The sequence below is a fragment of the Mytilus galloprovincialis genome, chromosome 9 (genome assembly GCF_965363235.1).
Source record: "Mytilus galloprovincialis chromosome 9, xbMytGall1.hap1.1, whole genome shotgun sequence".
Classification (NCBI taxonomy): Eukaryota; Metazoa; Mollusca; class Bivalvia; order Mytilida; family Mytilidae; genus Mytilus; species Mytilus galloprovincialis.
The window spans coordinates 25,638,314-25,660,328 of record NC_134846.1 but is presented as its reverse complement, the minus strand read 5'-3'; the positions used below and the strand labels follow the sequence as shown (position 1 = coordinate 25,660,328).

Below are 22,015 nucleotides of genomic sequence, written 5' to 3'. Positions count from 1 at the left end.
GCATGTTTTCATTTGTGTATTTCCTATTATCTTTGAAAAATTGTAACTCCTGTCAATCCAAATATGCAGTGCAGTAATTAGTTTTCCATTTCAAAATGTGATATAAGTAATTACAGAGGGAATAATAACATTTTAAGTATATTTAATGTGTTTCTTACCAATTTGATGTCAATCCACAAAGCGTTAAGTATATCAATGTCCAAATATAACAACAATAATATAATGACAACTTTTAAAAATAAGTTAATTTGGACATTTGGGATATCTAGAAGACGTTTTATATATATATATATATACATTAATTGTTTAACAACTGAATTCGCAATAATGTTTGATTAAATTTAAGCAAAGCCAGACGTTTATTTAGTTCCCGCTAGTGGAATCAAATTATTTAAGTCATAATCTATGGTATGACTTAATAAAGATAAGTGATTCCTAATATCGAATTTTGCAAAATGATAATTGATTAACATTTAGAGAAACTCTATTTCATCAGTTCATCACTATCTTTTTCTCTCTCGGTCTCGTTCTTTTTCTAAACTTCACGGATAATTTGTAGTCTAATTATCCGGCTTTAAATACGTTCTTACCTTGGAAATTATTTCATGTTAAACGTTTGCGTGAAGAAAGAAACTAACAAATAACAATGACAGATATCAGAAAAATTTTGATTAGTTTATATAATTAATGTCAGTTTCAAGAACATTATGACATTTTTTGTTTCCTGATCAGATTTTTTTCTTTCTATTACAATATGATTTTTTTTTCATACATCTGTGGTTAGAAATTAAACCGTGTACGCCTGTATGTTTTCATTTGTGTGTTTTCAATCATCGTTGAAAAATTCCAACCTCTGTCAATCACCATACACAGTGCAGTAATTAGTTTTCCAATTTACAGAGTTTATAATGGAGAAATATTTTAATAGTTTTGCCAGAGGTATAGCCTTCACATAGTTATTTCTTATCATGAAGTAAAAACATCAAGATAAGGATCGTTTTGACATTTTTATTTATCAGTATTATATAGTTATAAAATATTGATTCACTCATAGGGTATTTGCATCTGAAATGAAACATTCATTCTAAAACCAGTTAATTGCATGATACAGGTTATGTTCTTCTCATATATATTATGATGGTATGATACGAAACCCCTTACGAGAGATTGTCACGTAATGAAGAGATAATCTTTCAATCAGTTAACATGAGCTCTGTAGCTGACATGTCAGTAACTGCTATTCGTCCTTTGTTAAATTATGTATCATTGTCATCTTGCTTAAGTTAGTTTCTTTTGTTACCTCTTTTGACATCGCACAGGAATGCGTTTTACTGTGCATATTACTTTGTGTTTATTCTACATTTGCTAGATGTATATTTTGCACTTGCAAGAACCAGGTGAGTCAACAGAGTATGCATCTCTTCCTATGTGTGCGCTAGCCGTACTGCAAATCAATACTAAAGACCAATTACAGTAAAGTAAAGTCTAGGTAAACAGGATAAATATTGGAAGGAATAAAAAATCACAAAAATACTGAACTCCGAGGAAAATTCAAAACAGAAAGTACAAATCACATGGCAAAATTAAATGATGACAAACGTTAATAACTGTAATCTGCATAACAATTATCAAAATATTTTGAGTTTGTGTTATGCTATACAGATTAAAAGATAAAACAACTTGAAGTTTAAACCTTCAAGCATATTGCAGGAAATACAAATGTTTAAATGATGACGATTGCATTTTGTATCTGCAGATTGACCTTTCAGATTTCTAAAAATATTTAACTTAAATAACCGATCATAAATCATTATTACTTATGTGCAATGTGTTACATTATAAGATATACAAAGAAATTGGCAATGCAATCACAAGATTTCATGTGATGACATTATAGGTTTTCACAAATTACAGTGCAGACTAGAACTGCTGGAAGGGATGATACATTTATATCCTTAATAGGTTTTATTCTGTAATGTTTACGAAATCATATCAAGCTGAAAAATAAGTATTGTTATCAAATTTAGTGCCACTCCTACAGGTCTCCAATTTGGCAAATTAAGTTATAAAACAGCCGTAGTAAACATAATGGTTTATATTGAATTATACCTACTTGTGCACTGAGGATACATGTAAAAAAAAATAAACATGATAGGCAGCTTGTTGGCCATTCTTTCGTTATGGAATTACTTGTTCAAATTTAAAAGGCAGCTATTCGACAGCGACACAATGTAATATGTACATTGCAAAGTAACTAACCATTCATTTGAATCAGAACTAATACAGAACGACTTTGATAGTAGCGGCTACAAGCACCAACCCTCACATCCTCGATTGAACCCATAAGTATTTTTTGGTGTTAGTAGTATATCTTTGTGATGTTTTTGTTAATGAGTGGTGTTTTTTTTTTTTTTTTTTTTTTTGCAGTTGGAGCTGTTTAGAGTGAACATAATGGTTTATATTGAATTATACCTACTTGTGCACTGAGGATACATGTAAAAAAAAATAAACATAATAGGCAGCTTGTTGGCCATTTTTTCGTTATGGAATTACTTGTTCAAATTTAAAAGGCAGCTATTCGACAGCGACACAATGTAATATGTACATTGCAAAGTAACTAACCATTCATTTGAATCAGAACTAATACAGAACGACTTTGATAGTAGCGGCTACAAGCACCAACCCTCACATCCTCGATTGAACCCATAAGTATTTTTTGGTGTTAGTAGTATATCTTTGTGATGTTTTTGTTAATGAGTGGTGTTTTTTTTTTTTTTTTTTTTTTGCAGTTGGAGCTGTTTAGAGTGTTATTTTTGGTATCTATTTATTTTTATTTTTAATCTAAATATTTATTTCGTGTACTTAAACAAAATACTTGTAAAATTTTGTCTTTTTGTCTTGCTCAACTGATACATTTTTATCGTAGAATACATAATACTGGATGTATAAGAAGTAAGTTAGATTAATAAAAAGTAGAGTCTTTAATTGTATGAACTCAAATAAAGTTTTCACCACCTGTTTATATGGTGGGCAATTTAACAATAATGTACAGTCCAGTTTGAACTGCTGGTGCAATATTTATTACTAATTTGGTTTGTGGAATTTGAGAGAACAAGACAAATATTAAGTAGAATGAGAGAAGTTCTTCATCTTTCATCCAAGTCCCGACAGAACATAAAAACAGGCAACAGTAGTATATTGCTGTTTGAAATTCATAAATCGATTGAGAAAAAAAAAACAAATCCGGGCTACTAACTAAAACTGAGGGAAACACATCAAATATAAGAGGAGAACTACGACACAACAGAAACACAACACTCAAAATATAACACACACAGAAACGAACTATATATGTTGTCTGCTTTATGGTCGGGTTGTTGTCGCTTTGACACATTCCCCATTTCCTTTCCCAATTTTATAATATAACAATGGCCATGTTCCTGACTTGGTACAGGACATTTTAAGAAAAAAAATGGTGGGTTGAACCTGCTTTTGTTGCTAGCCAAACATCCGGCTTTTATGGTAATGTAAAATATAACATTAAAATGACAACATTACATGACAGGACTACAATACAAATAAATGGGAGAACATATCGGACGGATAAACAAACGAATAATAGCTATCAAAAGATATCAGATTTATAATTTAATACGACAGACGCGCTTTTTGTCTACAAAAGACTTACCAGTGAGGCTCAGATAAATAGTTCAAAAGCCAAAACATGTTCAAAGTTGAAGAGCATTGAGGACCAATAGTTTTACAAAGTTGTACCTAATACGGATAAGGTTTTCTGCCTTGGATGAGAACATCCTTAGTATTTAGAATAATTCTTACTTTTGCAAACAGTAAATTTATAAAAAAGAAATGACTGTATAACAGATATGCATGATAACAGCGAAGTGGTGACTTACTACACAAAAAACTAGACGCTCTAAAGAGCCTGTGTCGCTCACCTTGGTGTATGTGAATATTAAACAAAGGGCACATGACAAAATTGTGTTTTGGTGATGGTGATGTGTTTGTAGATCTTACTTTACTAAACATTCTTGCTTCTTACAATTATCTCTATCTTTAATGAACTTGGCTCAGTCGTTTCAGTGAAAATGCTAGTGAAAATTTACAAATTTTATGAAAATTGTTAAAAATTGACTATAAAGGGCAATAACTCCTTAGGGGGTCAATTGACCATTTAGGTCACGTTAACTTATTTTTAGGTCTTACTTTGCTGTACATTATTGCTGTTTACAGTTTATCTCTAACTATAATAATATTCAAAATAAAAACAAAAAAACGGCAAAATTTCCTTAAAATTACCAATTCAGGGGCAGCAACCTAACAATCAATTATCCGATTCATCTTAAAATTTTAGGGCAGACAGATCTTCACCAAATAAACAATTTCATCTTCTGTCAAATTTGCTCTAAATGCTTTGGTTTTTGAGTTATAAGCCAAAAACTGCATTTTACCCCTATGTTCTATTTTTAGCCATGGCAGCCATCTTGGTTGGTTTGCCGAGTCAAGCCACACATTTTTAAACTAGATACCCCAATGATGATTGTGGCCAAGTTTGGTTTAATTGGGCCAGTAGTTTCAGAGGAGAAGATTTTTCTAAAAGATTACTAAGATTTACGAAAAATGGTTAAAAATTGACTATAAAGGGCAATAACTCCTAAAAGGGTCAACTGATCATTTTGGTCGTGTTGACTTATTTGTAAATCTTACTTTGCTGAACATTATTGCTATTTACAGTTTATCTCTATCTATAATAATATTCAAGATAATAACCAAAAACAGCAAAATGTCCTTAAAATTACCAATTCGGGGGCAGCAACCTAACAACGAGTTGTCCGATTCATCTGAAAATTTCAAGGCAGATAGATCTTGACCTGATAAACAATTTTACCAGATTTGCTCTAAATGCTTTGAGTTATAAGCCAAAAACTGCATTTTACCCCTATGTTCTATTTTTAGCCATGGCGGCCATCTTAGTTGGTTGGCCGGGTCACTTTTTACTCATTTTTTTCACATTTTTTAAACCAATGATGATTGTGGCCAAGTTTGGTTTAATTTGGCCCAGTAGTTTCAGAGGAGAAGATTTTTGTAAAAGTTAACGACGACGGACGACGACGACGACGACGACGGACGCCGGACGCCAAGTGATGTGAAAAGCTCACTTAGCTCTTTGGGCCAGGTGAGCTAAAAAACGAATACTATAATAAAATACGCCTAATTAGACTGATGTGTCTATCTTAGAAACTTTGTAAGGCTTTCAAATACTCATATGTTATTCAGAAAATTAACATCCGTGTTCAGTTCTTTCAAATTGTATCACACTTCAAGTCCTGTTTATCTAGAAAAGGACCTTGTACCCTATACACTCTGAATGAGTTATCTTTATTATTAAAATTGGTTGACCTATCCTTCAATTTGTTACGAAAAATGCATAGACTTCTTTTAGTCAATGACCGCATATAGTTCACAATGGAGATGTCTTTTTTCTGAATATTATACACAACACCGGAAAATATTCTGTTGGTCACCTTGAGTTCATTCTGAAGTGTACAAACAACTCGAAAAGTCTGATTGTATTGTATTTCACAGAAAGCTGACATCAAGACAGTTTTGGTGCTAGAGAGAAGATCAGTGTTTTGCGGAATTTTCTTTGCTACATAAAATTCATTTGTACTATAAGAGACAAATGTTTAAAACTCGAAAATATGGATATCGCTGGATATTTACTCGCATTATCTTATTTCAGTAAAAACTGTTATCTAGGAAAAAGGTTATTTTATATTCATATCATATCAAATATCTCGAAATGATATCATGCACTATCGAATTCGCAGTTGCTTTGAAGCCTAAAAATATTTTTTTACATAACTGCTTAAAGGCTTCCTTCTGATATGAGTAATTGTAATGATAAGATAAATGAAACTGCATAAATGCATAAAAATGTGCATACATTGATGTACATGATATCACAGAGGACATCCTTATATTTGATATTATCCTACTCACCCTAAGATTCTACAGATGACAACGCTATAAACTTACAGCTAGTGAAATCTTAATATAATTAGCTTAATACCAAAGTAACATTAAAACGATATTATCTAGCCAAAATATCAGATATCGTCAATGGAAGCCTCGTAATATACTTTTATTAGATTACCCTTCGTTTTAATGATATGAGGAAAATTCCGATAGACAAAATTCCTAAGTATATTAGATAACTGTTGATTTCATGTTTCTACACATTTAACTTTCAATTGAATTACATGAATGTTACGTAAGGATTCCCTCACTTTGGTTGGCAGAAAACACTCTTGTGCAGGTTTTAAGTGACGTTTTATGTCCCAATAAAACGCAACATCCATGACAGCACGTGTTCTCCACAACAACGTCACAATAATGCATACGTAAGATATTTGAATTAGTACGACACAAAAAAGATCAATTAGATTGACTCGTAATTTCCAAGTTGTACCATTATAAAGCAAATATTAAATTTCAATGTTTTTTGTAGTTTATAGTTAAGTTGAATAGTGATTCTAATCAATCTATCAACAACACACAGACCTTGAAGAAGTCTTATCTCCTATCGTATACATGTACCTGCTGATAGATACACTGTGGGAGGTTAAAAGGCAGAGAAGGTGGATATATTTTAATCAGCCGTAACACATATACAAAAATCATATCTGTGGAAAAACGATAATTAAGTAGAACAAATTAGTTGAGAAAAAGCACTGATAATTAATTTATTTTAAAAGTACTATAGTGGGTATACTTGATACCGACTACCGTGCTTTGTCTGAATGCAGGTTTTAGAAGTAATAGTACTTGAATGAAGCAATCATGTCTCCTTGCTAGTATTAGGTTTTGGATTTTCAAATATTTTGAACTTAGTGTTGAAAGATTTATTTCTTCTGATGCAGTAAATTTGGCATCGTTCGTGTTATTTCGACTAGATTTAATTCAAGCATGTCAACATTTGTGCAAAAAAGTGATATTATGCAATTTCTGAATTGAGCTTGTTTATAAATTATACTTTTAGATAATTTCAATAGTCAAGAAAATAATGAAAAGATTAAAATAAGTTATCAGATTCTCTTGTCTGATGTTATGTTACTTAAAAGATCATCTAAAATTCATTTCAGCCTGCGGAAAGGCAGTATATTAGACCCTTTATAAGATACCAAAAATGTGTTACACTTCTCTATCGGAAGCTTTCTGCGATCACTACTGACATTACACATTAATAGTGTTACTGACTTTTTTAATCTTTATGACTTATACTGTTTCGTGAAATACTAAAATGCGCCGTCGCAGAAAAAGAAATTAACATGACATTCACGAATATAATATTGTAAACAGCATCGTCTTAAAAACCATTGCAAAGACTTGTTTATGCCGCTATTTTATTCAATTGCTATAAATCGTTTTTGTGATTACATGTATCAACATGAAAAATAAACTAATCATAACAAAAGATTTACATTTTGTACTTCAGAAGCGCGTTTTGTCTACAAAACACTCAGTATATACACTTAAATCGTATATGTGAAAAAAGCTAAATAAAGTACGAAGTTGATGAGTATTAAGGACCAAAATTCCGAAAGGTTTTGCAAAATATTACACCATCCAATGTACCACTGTTTGTAGAATCTCAGTCCCCGAAGATACCCTCCCTCTCTTACGTATATTAACACGAATTACGTCTCACTCGTTTTGAAGTGTATTTGATTTTCTGTTTTTGTTGGTCACCTTTTTTTCTATTTATGAGATTTGAACATTGATAAACTAACTTTTTTACATAATACATTGTGTCTGAAAGGTTCAGGTTTATGATTTATGTATTTTAGATAAAACCAAGGTTATAAGTGTACTTTTCTAATTGACTTCCAAAACCATATTACCAGAAGGCGAAGCCAACGATCATTCGTCGCCATACAAGGCCTGACTGTAACTTTAAGATGCAAAACAAAGTGCTGTTCATATGCTTTTTGTGTCTTTTTGCTGTCAATGTAGTGACTTTTTTTCATGGATGGATATCCTATATCAAATGTTTTTTTATTTTATTATGGTCAATTTGTTCATTTAGAAGAAAAAAAGAAACAGCAAAGTGGACAATTAAAAGGTAATACATTTCGCAAGGCTATGTCTGAAACAGCTATTGTTCAAATTAAGCAATATGTTGTTTGATCTGTCTGACATTTATCCATGGATAGTAACTGCAAACAATCGGATTATAAATTTACTTACTTGCACTTGCAGTACAACACGAGAAGAAATATTAGTTTGAGCAAACAAACTTATGTTTTCTTTCATATCCTTGCACTTCCAATTGTTTAGCTTCGTCTAAAAAGATTTAGGCAATGTCTCAGATTATCTTTTATGCTTATTGAGCTTTAACTGTTGTTGTTGTTGTTGTTTCTTTTATTAGATTTTGTGAACGTCACCTTAATCAAAGACTCTTTATATCCTGCTGATAGCATATGTTATAAGATTGTGTAATTCACACACAATTTAAACATATCCGGGTGTTTTCGTTATTTGGACAATTTAGTGTCATATCTTTGTTTTATTAATTAAGTCTTTTTCTATCCGATTGATAAGTCAAAAGAATCGAAACTGATGTTTTATGGACAAATATCTTTCTTTCAATTTATGGATGTCTTTCTCTTTACTTATACCCAGTAGCTATATTTTTTTTAAAACAACAGTTTTTCGCGTACAGATCATGAATCATGTTTGCTTGTTCTTCGACGAATGTACAACATGATGTTTTCGGACTTTTCATTAATCAATTATTGACATTATCACTATTGGTGTAATATTAGTAGTGATCTCGAAAACATTATTTAAGTTGCCCATCCATGTTTGACCACTTACTCTCACAGTCATGTTTTAAACTTGAAATTATGCATACATAATAGTTATCAAAGGTACCAGGATTATAATTTAGTACGCCAGTCGCGCGTTTCGTCTACATAAGACTAAGCAGTGACGCTCAGATGAAAAAAGTTATAAAACCAAACAAGTACAAAGATGAAGAGCATTGAGGACCCAAAATTCAAAAAAGTTGTGACAAATATGGCTAAGGTAATCTATTCCTGGGATAAGAAAATCCTAAGTTTTACGAAAAATTCAAAGTTTTGTAACAGGAAATTTAAAAACTAGACCATATAATTGATATTCCTGTCAACACCGAAGTGCTGACTACTGGGCTGGTGATACCATCGGGGACGAAACGTCCACCAACATAAACTTTTAGTCTCGTTTTAAATTCTTCAGATTTGTGTATTGAAATTGACTTTAATAGTTTTTAACATCGTTAATCATCATTTGCCTACAACTATGTTTTGATATACCCATAGATATTGGTCTTCCATTTATATGGCTCTGAGCTATCTGTGTGCAGATTTTAAAAAAAGTACTTCATCTTGTATACATATATTAGTCCGCTGTAGTTGGTGAATTATATAAGTTATCTACAAACACAAATACTTTAATGAGATCACAACAATAACATTCAAATTTTGATATAACAATACACAACACCGTTTTAGTCCACTAATTTGTGTGGATTATGTTTGATACTTTTTCTAACCAACGAGGATGATGTGTCATCCATGTCCTCCGTTACTGTATGCATTGATGAACCATTCCGGTGATAAAACTTTTCTGACATTGTAAATTGTCCAGCCGGATATAAAGCACGAACATGATACATTCTTGTCCGAATTCTCTTACATGGTGCACATGGACAACAACAGAATGCACGGACAAATCCTTGTCGGAATCTGAAATACACAATTTATTATTTATTAAACCAAAATACTTCATATAATAACATAAATTAAAGTATTTCAGTTTCACAAATGATATCGGATATGTTCCTTACGTCGTAACTACAATCCCCTTCCCTTTCATGAATGTGACCAGCTACCGAATTAGACTATTTACCGGATTTGATATCACATAAGCAACACGACGGGTGCCACATGTGGAGCAGGATCGGCTTACCCTTCCGGAGCACCTGAGATCACCCCTAGTTTTTTTGGTGGGGTTTGTGTTGTTTATTCTTTAGTTTTCTATGTTGTGTCGTGTGTGCTGTTGTTTGTTTGTCTTTTTCATTTATAGCCATGGCGTTGTCAGTTTGTTTTATATCTATGAGTTTGACTGTCCCTTTGGTATCTTTCGTCCCTCTATTAAGTGTGTGCTCATGCGACACATTTTTGTTATATTACAGTTATCGTTTGCTAAAGTTCTGCTGATAACAGTAACAAGCTGTTATGATATACTGTTAATGGAAACTAAAATAGGTTGAGTATAAAACAAACATGTTGAACCAATGACTTTAACTCGATGATAGGACAATAAGAGTCAATCGTCCGAGAGTTGTTCTAATTGTCTGAAAAAAAAATCTCAACAAAAACATTGCAAAACCCACCTATATATATTGACATTGATAATTTTAAAACATACCCTGTATAAGTTAAATACATTTGTTATTCTCTACTCCATGTATTCGGTCATACGTTCAAAAGAAGTGCAAACCGTTTTGTCTGATGTATAGCTAATTAATACAAAAATCTTATTGTGTACATTAAAGATTTTGTTCCATTAATGGATTTGATATAAAAAACAACTGAGGAAATTTATTGTTGTGGCTTTATACTGACAGTTAAATCTGTGAAAGTTTGAAACAATTGAATCACACAACGTTGGCAACCACTTTATGTTATCTAACTCACAAGGGGTTATTGTTTTTCAATATTCGTTTCAAATCTAGACATCTAGTGGTTATTGTTAAAGTACATTTCGCACTGTTAGGTGTTTAATTATTCTAGTCAGGGGGACATAATTCATTAACTGTCAGAACTTCAGTTTTGTCTTGATATTATTTTCGTCTATTTACCATTCTTCATTTCCTTACGAAGTTCATTGTTTCAAATGCACTTTTGGATTTCAATAGATTTTAATACATAAGAGTAATCAAAGATCAGATGTCTCCGATCTATTTAAGCTAGAAGTATTTGTGGAAGTTTATGATACTCATATAAGTTGTGACCTTTTTGTCTATACATTATGGAAGTAGCATTTGTATAATGTGTGGATATAACAAATCCACGAAACGACAGCGCCAAGAATTCAATGAGAGTTGTCATTGTCAATTGCCTTAACAATACTTTTAAAAAATCTTTATTACATTAATTGGATAACATCTTAGTTATACATTGAAAAAGGTATACGTTATTCTTGAAGTAAACTTAATTGAATGTTTAAATCACCATGTCTTTACTGATTTATTTGTTTAACTTTGTGACATTGTCTTAAAAGTCTATCTTTATAAAACTTTCACTCAGATTCACATGCAAGAGAAAAAAAAAATAGGCAGTAATTTACCATAATGTTACGGAATTCTAAATTAATTGTCGTTACATGAAAAGCTAAATATACATGATATTAGGCGTGATTAATGTTAGACTAAGTTAATGGTAGAGAGAATTTAATCATAGTGACATTTTAGATGTTCATGATTAAAGAACCGAATTTCAAACAAAAAAGAAGGGATAGAACTTACATGTAGGTGTTCTAATGAAGCAATGCTGTATTTCCATGGACAATTTTTCTTATTGTCTGTAAATTTTAATATCATAACTCACTTTGCCATTTTCAAATGTCATATCTTTGTATGAAATCTCTAGCTGAAGAGATAAATGTATGACTTGTATGCTATATTATAGTCATATCAATACGTTCCATCTCGGTCTTCTCCGCAATAATAAAACATTTCACAAATGAGAGAAAATAATCCAAGAAAATAGTCTGGAGGCATAAATTTCACTCACTAATCCTTATATTATTGACGAAGACATAAAATCGCATACTGTACATGACCAGCTATATTCAATACAAGTCATGTTTTATAAAGTAGAAAGTGACATTAAAATATTTTATACATGCTAAAGACATTATTCCTATTAAATTCAGACATTCCCTGTAAATAATGTATCTTTGTTACTATTTTACTATTTTTGCTTCGTAATTTAAACTAAAGGTTCTAAATAGACTTTTACTAATCTTGATCGACGATTAGTCGCAAAATTACCACTCTTCAATCCCGCTATATTTATCTTGTCTCCTTCTAATTTTACAGCAATTTGTAACAAAAGGTGTTCTAGACTCCAGGTTTTCATCTGAATAAAATGAACTGTAAAATCTTGCAAATGAGACTCTATTCATTTAAAATGTAAAATAAGTGAAATATAAAATATCAGAAAAGAATATGAAAATGTAATTTCTTATGAGTTCAACAGCACCTGTGATTGCAAGCTTATCAGTAATAATAAATAGAAAGCCTTGTAGAATTATATAACTCAGATTGCAATTCAAATTGATTAAATAATTGCAAATAGAACTATTGAAAACAAAAACAAAGTATCATACATTTGTTTTGCGTTAGGGAGTTCCTCCTACTACAACCATAAAAATACTGAAAATATGACAATAAATGTACGATTAAAGATATTCCACATCTAAAACTTCGAAGATATAAAAGTTCCAGAGGTATATACGTGCCAATAGTATTGTTTAGTTGAAATCAAGGTTTCGGTGACCATGTGGTCTAATAATTTCATCTACAAATATCACAATCAATGATATTGTGAGTTCAATTCCCACTCTGTGTAGGTGCTGGTGGCTAATAAGCGAGAATTGCCACTTTTACTGTTGATGTTGGTCCTATCAAATGTATCATTCCAGCATCTTATCTAAAAAAAACCTGGTCAACACGATAGAGCTTAAAATGTTGAAAGGGGAATTTAACCCCAACCAGCAATTCATCCAATGAGAATCACAGTAACAACTAGACTAAGTATGTACGTTGTACTTTGTTTATTGAGGGCACTTTGATGTTGTGCTATAGAAAACACAGAGGTACATCCCAAACATAACGTCAATATTTTTTGGTTTGCAGAATATATTTATCGTTGTGTTTTTGTGACATTACAGTACAATAAGTTCTGTCAATGATAAACAATTCTAGTGCACAGACAGGATTGTAAGAACATATAAAATCTCAAAAACAGATTTGCAGTTTTTAAACGTATTTGTACTATTATGAAGTAAAAAAAAAGTACTAACAAGAATTCAGAATCAAATAAGTCAATTTTTAAACTGATTTTGGTGTTATAACGTCAAATGCAAAATAATGCTTGTTTACTCCTTGGTTTTGATTGTTATTGTCTTATTAAAGTAAAGCACAATTTAAAAAAAAATAAGATTTTTAGACAATTTATTCTACTGATATAGAATACTTCAATTAACTCGTACGATTTCGATGCATGCAGAATTATATAACGTACGGTACTTGTTGTTTCCATATGATACTTCAAAGTACTTCAAAATGTCAAATATGCATTAAGTGCCTACGTAATCTCTATCGGAAAGATGGTTCATATCCTCAAGATGAGATTAGTTCATAAACTTGAAGTGCAGACAATATCTATAAGAACAAAAGCCCTTCATACTTTATATACTGGTATCTTTGAAAGTTATTCGTAAATGTTTATGTATGTTTTCCATAAATATATTCAGTTCTAGCACACGACACACTCGTCTTCACATGTTGATGTATCACCGTTTCCTTAAAATTGTGTTTTCTTGGAATGCCTATATTTTATAAAATATTCATTCCTCAAATCACAACAAAACAAATTGAATAGATATAGTGTTTAGTGAACTTGTTGATTAGTAGACAAAAGTAAATGATGATGAAAAGGTTATTCTAAAGGTAAAATTATTTTGCACCTTAACAATAATCACTGTTTTGAAATAATCTTAAAATAAACCTGTGAAGTAAATCTTTTGTTCAAACTCTCCATTATTTTTCAGGAATGGAGAAATGTTTTCTATTGCTCATCTTCAATCATGCCTGTGGATTGGTGGGTACAACAGTGGGGACATAAAATTAAATAGAAACCCATTACAACAGAAAACGTTAACATCAGAAAGTTCTTTCTATTACGGGCCTCTATTACATTTTCCCCCAGGAATGGACAGTCATTTGTGCTTTCTCTATAACAGAATAATGACATGAAAGCTGAAAATTGAAAACAAAAAAACAAACTGCAACATAGAAAGGAAATAAGCCGTATTCATAGATGTTTTTAAAGTTAACAATTTAAAACTTAAAATTTCAAATATGTGTTGTTCTAATTTATAAGTGATCGTGACAAATGCTTTGATATTGTTGCGTTCTTTTGTTCTTTGTCCGTATATCTTTGAGTCTTTTTTCACAATATTATTGGAGACTGGGACTAACAAATTTAAAGCTGTTGTGGGAGAGAACAAAAATCAAAAAACAAAAAAATAGCAATTGACAACACCACTTAGATGTTTCATCAGCAAATATATCTTAACCTAACAGAAATGTGTCATCCTTTATTTTTATTCTTTTTTTTTCAATATCATCAATACATGAAGTTTTTATAAATATTCTGAAATTCTTTTACGTTTTATTCGTCTGATCTAGATACAGCATACTATATAAATACCCACTCTTCTTTATGCAACATTATGAAATATATCCCATAAAGATTTTTGTTTTAGTTATGTCTTAAAAATCAGGATAACGATATATTTATTATGCTGAACGTCCAGTGCAAGTGAATAGGAAGTGAAATCTTGTCTTGCAAAATAGTCAGGGGTTTTTTTTATCGTCTAAAAGAAAGAGTGCATTTTTCCATCATGCACAAAAAATGAACGTTAACGCCATTTGGCAAGAATTTTTTCCGTTATTCGTCATGAAGGTATCCACAGTATGCCCCTCATTATTCCTCAGATGCCTTTTATCTCACCTGTATTATTTCGGCACATCAAATGATGTAGGAAATCAAAGAATAAACCTGTTTTAATTGTATCTGTTTAATTTGTGTCAGTCAAAACTCTGAGAAACAAAGCTAAACAAATATTTTACTACACTCTTCAATAGATCATCACTTAAGGAGTCTCGCGGCTACAAAAATTTCAGCGCAAAATTAAATATATGTTATTCATTACAAATTTTATCTGTTCCACTATTAGTTATTACTTTATAATATGGTACAAAAATCTACAAAACACAATCGATTCGGTTTGGCCCTAAATGACTTTTAAAAGATTTATATCATTGAAAAACCTCTAATGTATCTCCCTTTGATGCAAAAATGCCATTTTTTAAATTAAAATTGAAATATCTTTTTAACTGATCGGTGACCTATATTTTTTTATTATTGTTTTCAAATAAGCTGTACATAAACTAATCATTGTACAATGTAAGCAATTTCTGTAATTTAGTTCTTTTTCTATTTCGATATTACCTCTATTTCTCTAAGTAGTTCAACAGAGAAAAAAGGACATTAAGAAAAATGTTTGCTCCTGTAGGGGCAGATTTTGAGCTTAAATGAACGGTGCCCTATTTTTCCATTTCATTTTTCCATTAAGTATATGATAAAGTTCGTTTATAAAGAAAAATATAGCGAAATACTAAAGTAGAAAAAAAATGATTTATACCCGTGAGCCCCCTTAACAACAATAAAGTTATTAAAGAAAGCCAAAGACAGAACGAAGACAAGTAAGTTTACGGAAAAGTCCAGATTAGCCCAAATCTCTTGTTGCAAAACCTTTCATTTTCATGTGGTTTATTACTTAACAAAATTACAGCAGCTTCCACAAAAGCAAGACAAATGACTAATTAATACTCGACTATCCTCATAAAAGGTCTAGATATGGTTTACAGGATGGCTAATAAAATATAAAGGAAAGAGAGAACAATGGGAGACAATAAATGTGAAAAACAGGAGGCGTTCTTCAGCTGGCCCCTAAACAAAACTGTGTTCTTGTTCAGTAATTGACTTCGTACTAAACTCCAAAACATATATATGAACATGCACTATTTCAAAAGAAGTTTCTAGTTTTACATAAAAAAAAAAGAACATCAAGACTGTTAACATATTTAGCAGTCAACTGTTCGGTTTTTTGACAATGACATTTTGGTTTCACAAATTAAAAAAGACTCTATGAAAAGTTAAATGTGAAACATTATTGAAATGGCGATATCATTAAATAAAAAATAAAATATAATCAACATAGCAGGAAGAATAATCCATGTATTCTTTTCAATATTGTATTTTTGTATTTACGTTTTTGTACTAGTATTCTATATTTATCCTTCAATTTCCTACTGTAACTTGAGACTTTATTTTTGATACAAAATAAACATTTGGTCTTTTAATGTCCAGGTTATTATAACATTGATTCAAAGTCAGATTTTAATAGTATTTCAGTTATGCTGTACCATTATTCATGAAAATTTAGTCACGATTTTTCTAGTATTCCTGAACTACCAATTTTGAAAAAAAAACGTTATCTTAGTTTTTGTGTGTTTGGTTTTCTTATTAGGTTTTTTTTGTTGGGAGGTCTCGGTTTTCTAGCAAAGGAAAATAACAAGTAAAATGAAACAACATCAAAGCACAAACAACGATATACAACAAAATTCGAACTCGTCTATAACACCTTTAGAACTGAGAACATAGTCCCAACCACAACCGGGTTTAATACTTGACGTGTTTTGTGTGTTGTTTTTGTCTGTACAATTTTTTTCTTTTAGTTAGTGTTTTTAGTCTTTCGCTCATTTTGGTTTATGATTGTCATCTTTGTTTTCAATTATTAGTTGGCATGCTAAATATATTTATTTTTCTAAAATCATACCATTTAACAATGATATTCTAAAAATTTATAAAAAGGAAACGTATTCCGATCAAAACTCGTCCCAGGTGGCGTCTTTATCTTGCAGTGAGTTGAGAGTTTTACTTTACTACACAGCATCACATCAATACGAAGTATTTCATATCACGAAATTAAATATAAAAAGGTAACGATTTCATATTATGACCGATAACATATATTTCTATTTAATAGACTTCTATGTGTTTTTATTAATCTATTGTGTAGGAAATAGCTTTATGATTGAAGTCTGGAGACTAATAAACTCAACCAAAAACTGAAAAAAATTATATCACATTGCCTTTATTCTTGATATTAATAAAATAAAATGATATATGACTGTAGTGAATACTTGATAAACTAGACATGACTTCAGAAGGTTTTTGTGGTTCTGTCTAGATATACAGTTTGAAAAATGATCTGGCGCAAATACAAAATTTGAATCCTGGTATCTGTGATGAGTTTATTTACTTCAGGCAAAGTTTATACCTTAAATGGATTTGTCTATCATTTTAGGTCACTTTTTGTCATACATCTCTTCAAGTGTTTCAGTTCCTAAACATTCTTGTCTTTAAAATATTTTATATAGAACGAAATTATATTTTTTTTTATTTTCTAGACTTCAGATAGTTAAGAACTTGATACAAAATCTTAACTTTAAGTATATACATAAAGAATAAGAAATTATGGTATAATTTTCAATAAGGCAACTCTAAATCACTCCATTGGGGATTAAATGACGAAGATTAATCCAGAATCACATATTACGTGCACGGAAACCTGTTTCAGTTTTGTTTTAAACATTTTTGAAGACTACTGTACTGTTTTATATCTTCTTCTAGTGATGTGAAATGGATAGGATATGTGAATGTGATATTAGCTAAAAACAATAATTATATAATTTGTTCTTCCCATGATATATAACATATTAATTTCATTTTGACATAAATACACAACTTCTTTGTTTCTTGTTAAGACATGAATTTATAAAAAAGAACACCAATTTCATATTTTGACAGATGACATATATTTATATTTGATACACTTTATATCTTGTTTGAAATTTTGTTTTTTCATTTATGTAAAGGAAATAGATTAGAATTGAAGTCATGAGTTAGTCATAAACCCAAATTAAACAATAAATGAAAAAAAACGTTATTACGTTGAATTCCATTGCGGGTATTAATGAGTAAAAGTATAAAAGACTATTGACATCATAAGTTATTTATAGGCATGTGACAGATGTTCTGATGATTTTGTATTTACAAACGAAGTGTCCCACTCCTTTCGGTAAAGATGAGTTTATTTAGGGGAAGATGACATAAAATGCATTCGGAAAATATTTGTATGTCTCTTTCTGTTTTCTATTTTTGGGGTTTTTAAAAATATTTTGCGTTCAAATATTTGACATTAAACAAAATTATATTGACTTTTTATTTATTTTCATGTTTGCCAGAACGCCAAATGTTTTTTTTTTAAATAAATGATTTTCTTTTGCAACATATAAGAAAGATAAGCTTAATATTCAAACATTTGATTTATTGAATCAGAAAAATATTTTAATCTCTTGTTCATCTGCTATATCAAGAGAAATGTAGGTATCCCAGATTTATATAATTGTTTTCCTTTTTTTAGATTTAAGACATTTACAACTAATGAATGAATGATACACATCAAATCAGATTTGGGATTTATTCCAATCACAGCAATCTAACAAGACACATGAACATTAAAGCACCTCTACTGGTTACGTATAATTCGGCTCTTGAAGGGATGGATACAACAAATACCTAAATGAATAAAATTTATCAACAGTACAACATTAACAACAATATATTCAAATTATGAGTTAGAAATATGATTTTGGTAAAATTCTATCAGAAAATCAAAAAGATTAATGTCACCTGAGTTTTGTTGCGCTATAAAACTAGGTTCCATACACCATTTTCTACATTTCAAAATGCCTGTTGTCCATTCGTTTGGTGTGTTTTATCATTTGATTTTGCTATTTGATTAGGGACTATCCGTTTTGAATTTTCCTCGGAGTTCAGTATTTTGGTGCTTTTGACTTTTTACATGTATTTCCCGTAAGAAAGCATGAACTGAATATTTATAATAAAAGGAACAGTGTGTGATTCTAAGTAATGTGCTTCACCTGTCGCGTTGTTTGTGTAATAAAGTAAACATTCTCTGATAAGTCCTATACGATGATGTCACATTCGAAGAAAAGTGAAAGGACTTGCGATTACGACAACTCGAACAGATTCATTCTCATCTGTGAAACAGATATTTCATAACAGTCAACCAACGTAAAAAGTAAAATCTCAAAAATACTGAACTCCGAGACAAATTCAAAATGGAAAGTCCCTAATCAAATAACAAAATCAAAAGCACAAACACATCAAAAGAATTGATAACAACTGTCATATTCCTAACTTGATACAGGCATTTTCTCATGTAGAATATTGTATATTAAACCTTATAGCTAGCTAAACCTCTTACTTGTATGACAGTCATTGTTATTTTAAACTACTTACTTTGCGTTCATCCAACAGTAGATGATTGGGTTGTACATTGAATTACTCATAGCTAACCAATAAATGACTAAATAGAACTCCTGTATATACTTCATCCGGGTTATATTAGTGGTAGATACTAACACAAAGTATAGGTGGTATGGTAGCCAACAGATACCAAATATTATGATAACCATTACCATCATTTTTACAACCTGAAATAAATTTTAAAAAGAATTATAAAAATTGTAATAAGACAAATTGTTATTTTGTATTGAATTATGCAAAAGGTATGTTTTTTATTCTTGTTTTGCACAAAGACATTGTTTTTAATGTGTAAGAAATGGTGAAAATTCAATAAACGGAATTACGCGAATTATTTTATTCCATAAAACATAGAATACATATGTTTGACGATTCAGTGTTATCGACGTCATAACATAAATAATTTATGGTTGGGTCTCACAACACTGTAAACTAGTTTCTCAACATAATGAGTCGTTTTGAAACATATTATTAAGAACAACCTTTTTCAATGTAAGTGATGTCTTACCGTTGTTCTCATTGAATTCATCTATACAGATAGTGAAAAACGATTTAATGAACAACGACATAGTACCATCCGCGTCCTCGAAATATTCAGGTACCAGTTATACAATTTTAGAGGATAAAACACAATATTGCCCTTTTTTAATTTTAAGGTTTAAAAGTTGAAAACATTTAATAAGAGAAAATAATTTCATAAGGTTTAACCTTGACAAAATGTTCTTGGTATGTTTTGTTCATACCCTCAGCTATAGGTACTCAATATTCGTTGGTGATGATACAATTTGTTATCAGGAGTTGTGTCCCATAAGTGGACATAATATAGAAATACAATATATAAACCCATCGCTTATCAACCTCGCTAACGTCAGATTTCAACTTAACTGATTTTAACTTCACCTATATTGCCATGTCAGTTCTCAACTTGGCATACTCCTGTTAATAATTGTTATCAACTTCAACCACGTCGGAAAACTTTATAAGGAATCAACCGCACCTGTGTCATGTAATATGTTTACATTGGTCAAGCATTTTCTTCGTTTGATAAAAAATAGAATTAGAAATAGTTTATCAACCAGTATCTTGCAAATTATTTTGACGGTATAAAGTTTCTCTATATTGTAAAACGTACCCGTCTTTTTGATTTCATCCTTTCAAACTGCACTGGTGTATTTTCACCTATTGTTTGTTGACCCCAGAGCTCAACACCAATTCTTGTATAGGTTACTGTCAATGTAGCCATTGGAATCAAGTATGTCGCCAGCAAAATAATGATATTATACCTGGAATAGGAATAATATGTTGACTATCAATGGCCAATACGATTAAGAAATTTAAATCATTTATTTTATTTATTGTGTCTGTTTAGTTCACGCATCATTGTAAATATAACGGAATTAGATGAGACTGTCATCAAAGTGAGAGGTTTAGCGCTATAAAACCAGGTTTGATACACCATTTTCTACATTTGAAAATGCCTGTACCAAGTCAGGAATATGACAGTTCTTGTCCATTCGTTTTTGGTGTGTTTTGTCATTTGATTTTGCCATGTGATTATGGTTTTTCCGATTAGATTTCCCTCTGAGTTCAGTGTTTTTGTGATTTTACTTTTTTATCTTACTGACAATTTTTCTGGTTGAGAGTTGTGTCCTAGTCAATTATACCACGTTTCCTTATTTCTATATTGTTCATACAATTGTGTGTTCCGTACACTGTGTTCGTTAATAAGTGTGTGCAATACAACAAAAAAATACGTAAAAAGTTCTTACATCGTATCATATTAAATTATACCACGTGTCCTTATTTCTATATTGTTCACACAATGTTGTGTTCCATACACTGTGTTCGTTAATAAGTGTGTGCAATAAACAAAAAATAGGTAAGAAAGTTCTTACATCGTATCATGGTATTTGGTGATACTATATATATGACTGTACTTGTTATACAATAGTGTTAGAAAAGGAACAGAAAGTATTTAATGAACATTTATCGTTATAAAATCTGTTGTGAGAAGAAAAAAAACAGCCGCGCTATTAATACAATCCCTGTTCATTTGATTTTCTTAAAATTTACTGGAGTTTATGCCCCGTGCAAATTTTTGTGAATAGGGTTTCTTTTCGGATACAATGTAAAGTACAATCGGAGTTGTGCATTGTAAAAAGTCTGAAAATACCTCTGTAAAAAAAGACTCAGGTTTTATCTAAAATTACCCCAAAAAACAACGTGTAAACTTATATGCGAATAAGGATAGCGATCTCTGGAATAATAAATATCGTCGCTGGGCTTCTAAAATGTTGTAAATTACGATTTTCAAAAAAAAATTTCTCACAAGCAGGTTTTGAAAATTATGGCAAAATGCATGCTTCCAAAATGTTGTATGTGAACTTGAACATTTTTGTAAATAGCAGTGAAATAAAAACGTTGACATTTCTGGATTATCCAAGAACTTAAATTATTTTCACAGAAATAAAGAAATGTACAGTTATTTTTTTTCCAAAACCATTCTACAACGATTTTCAAGTTTTCATACAACAATTTGGAAGCAAACTTTACAAACAACTGACATTGGCAATTTTGTAATATGTCTCATTTCACACATTTTGATTGGTCTAACTGTATGCTATTTTGTGATAACAAAGATTTCCTCCCGCCCAGACAAAAAGTATTTTTAGCCAAAA

The 22,015-nt window shown here is 30.7% G+C and overlaps 1 protein-coding gene across 1 annotated transcript in view; it reads right to left on the bottom strand.

Annotated features, from left to right (window-relative positions):
• Positions 1 to 9,443: 9,443 nt before the first annotated feature.
• The window catches only part of LOC143044701 (tachykinin-like peptides receptor 99D), a 62,191-nt gene continuing 49,619 nt past the window's right edge, over positions 9,444 to 22,015 (bottom strand). Inside the window, exons 3-5 of the mRNA XM_076216783.1 lie at positions 20,470 to 20,620; positions 19,314 to 19,507; positions 9,444 to 9,809 (exon numbers count right to left, since the gene is read on the bottom strand). Of these exons, the coding sequence (XP_076072898.1) occupies positions 9,572 to 9,809; positions 19,314 to 19,507; positions 20,470 to 20,620 (583 nt within the window). The 3' untranslated portion in view covers positions 9,444 to 9,571. The remainder of the gene's footprint in view (positions 9,810 to 19,313; positions 19,508 to 20,469; positions 20,621 to 22,015) is intronic.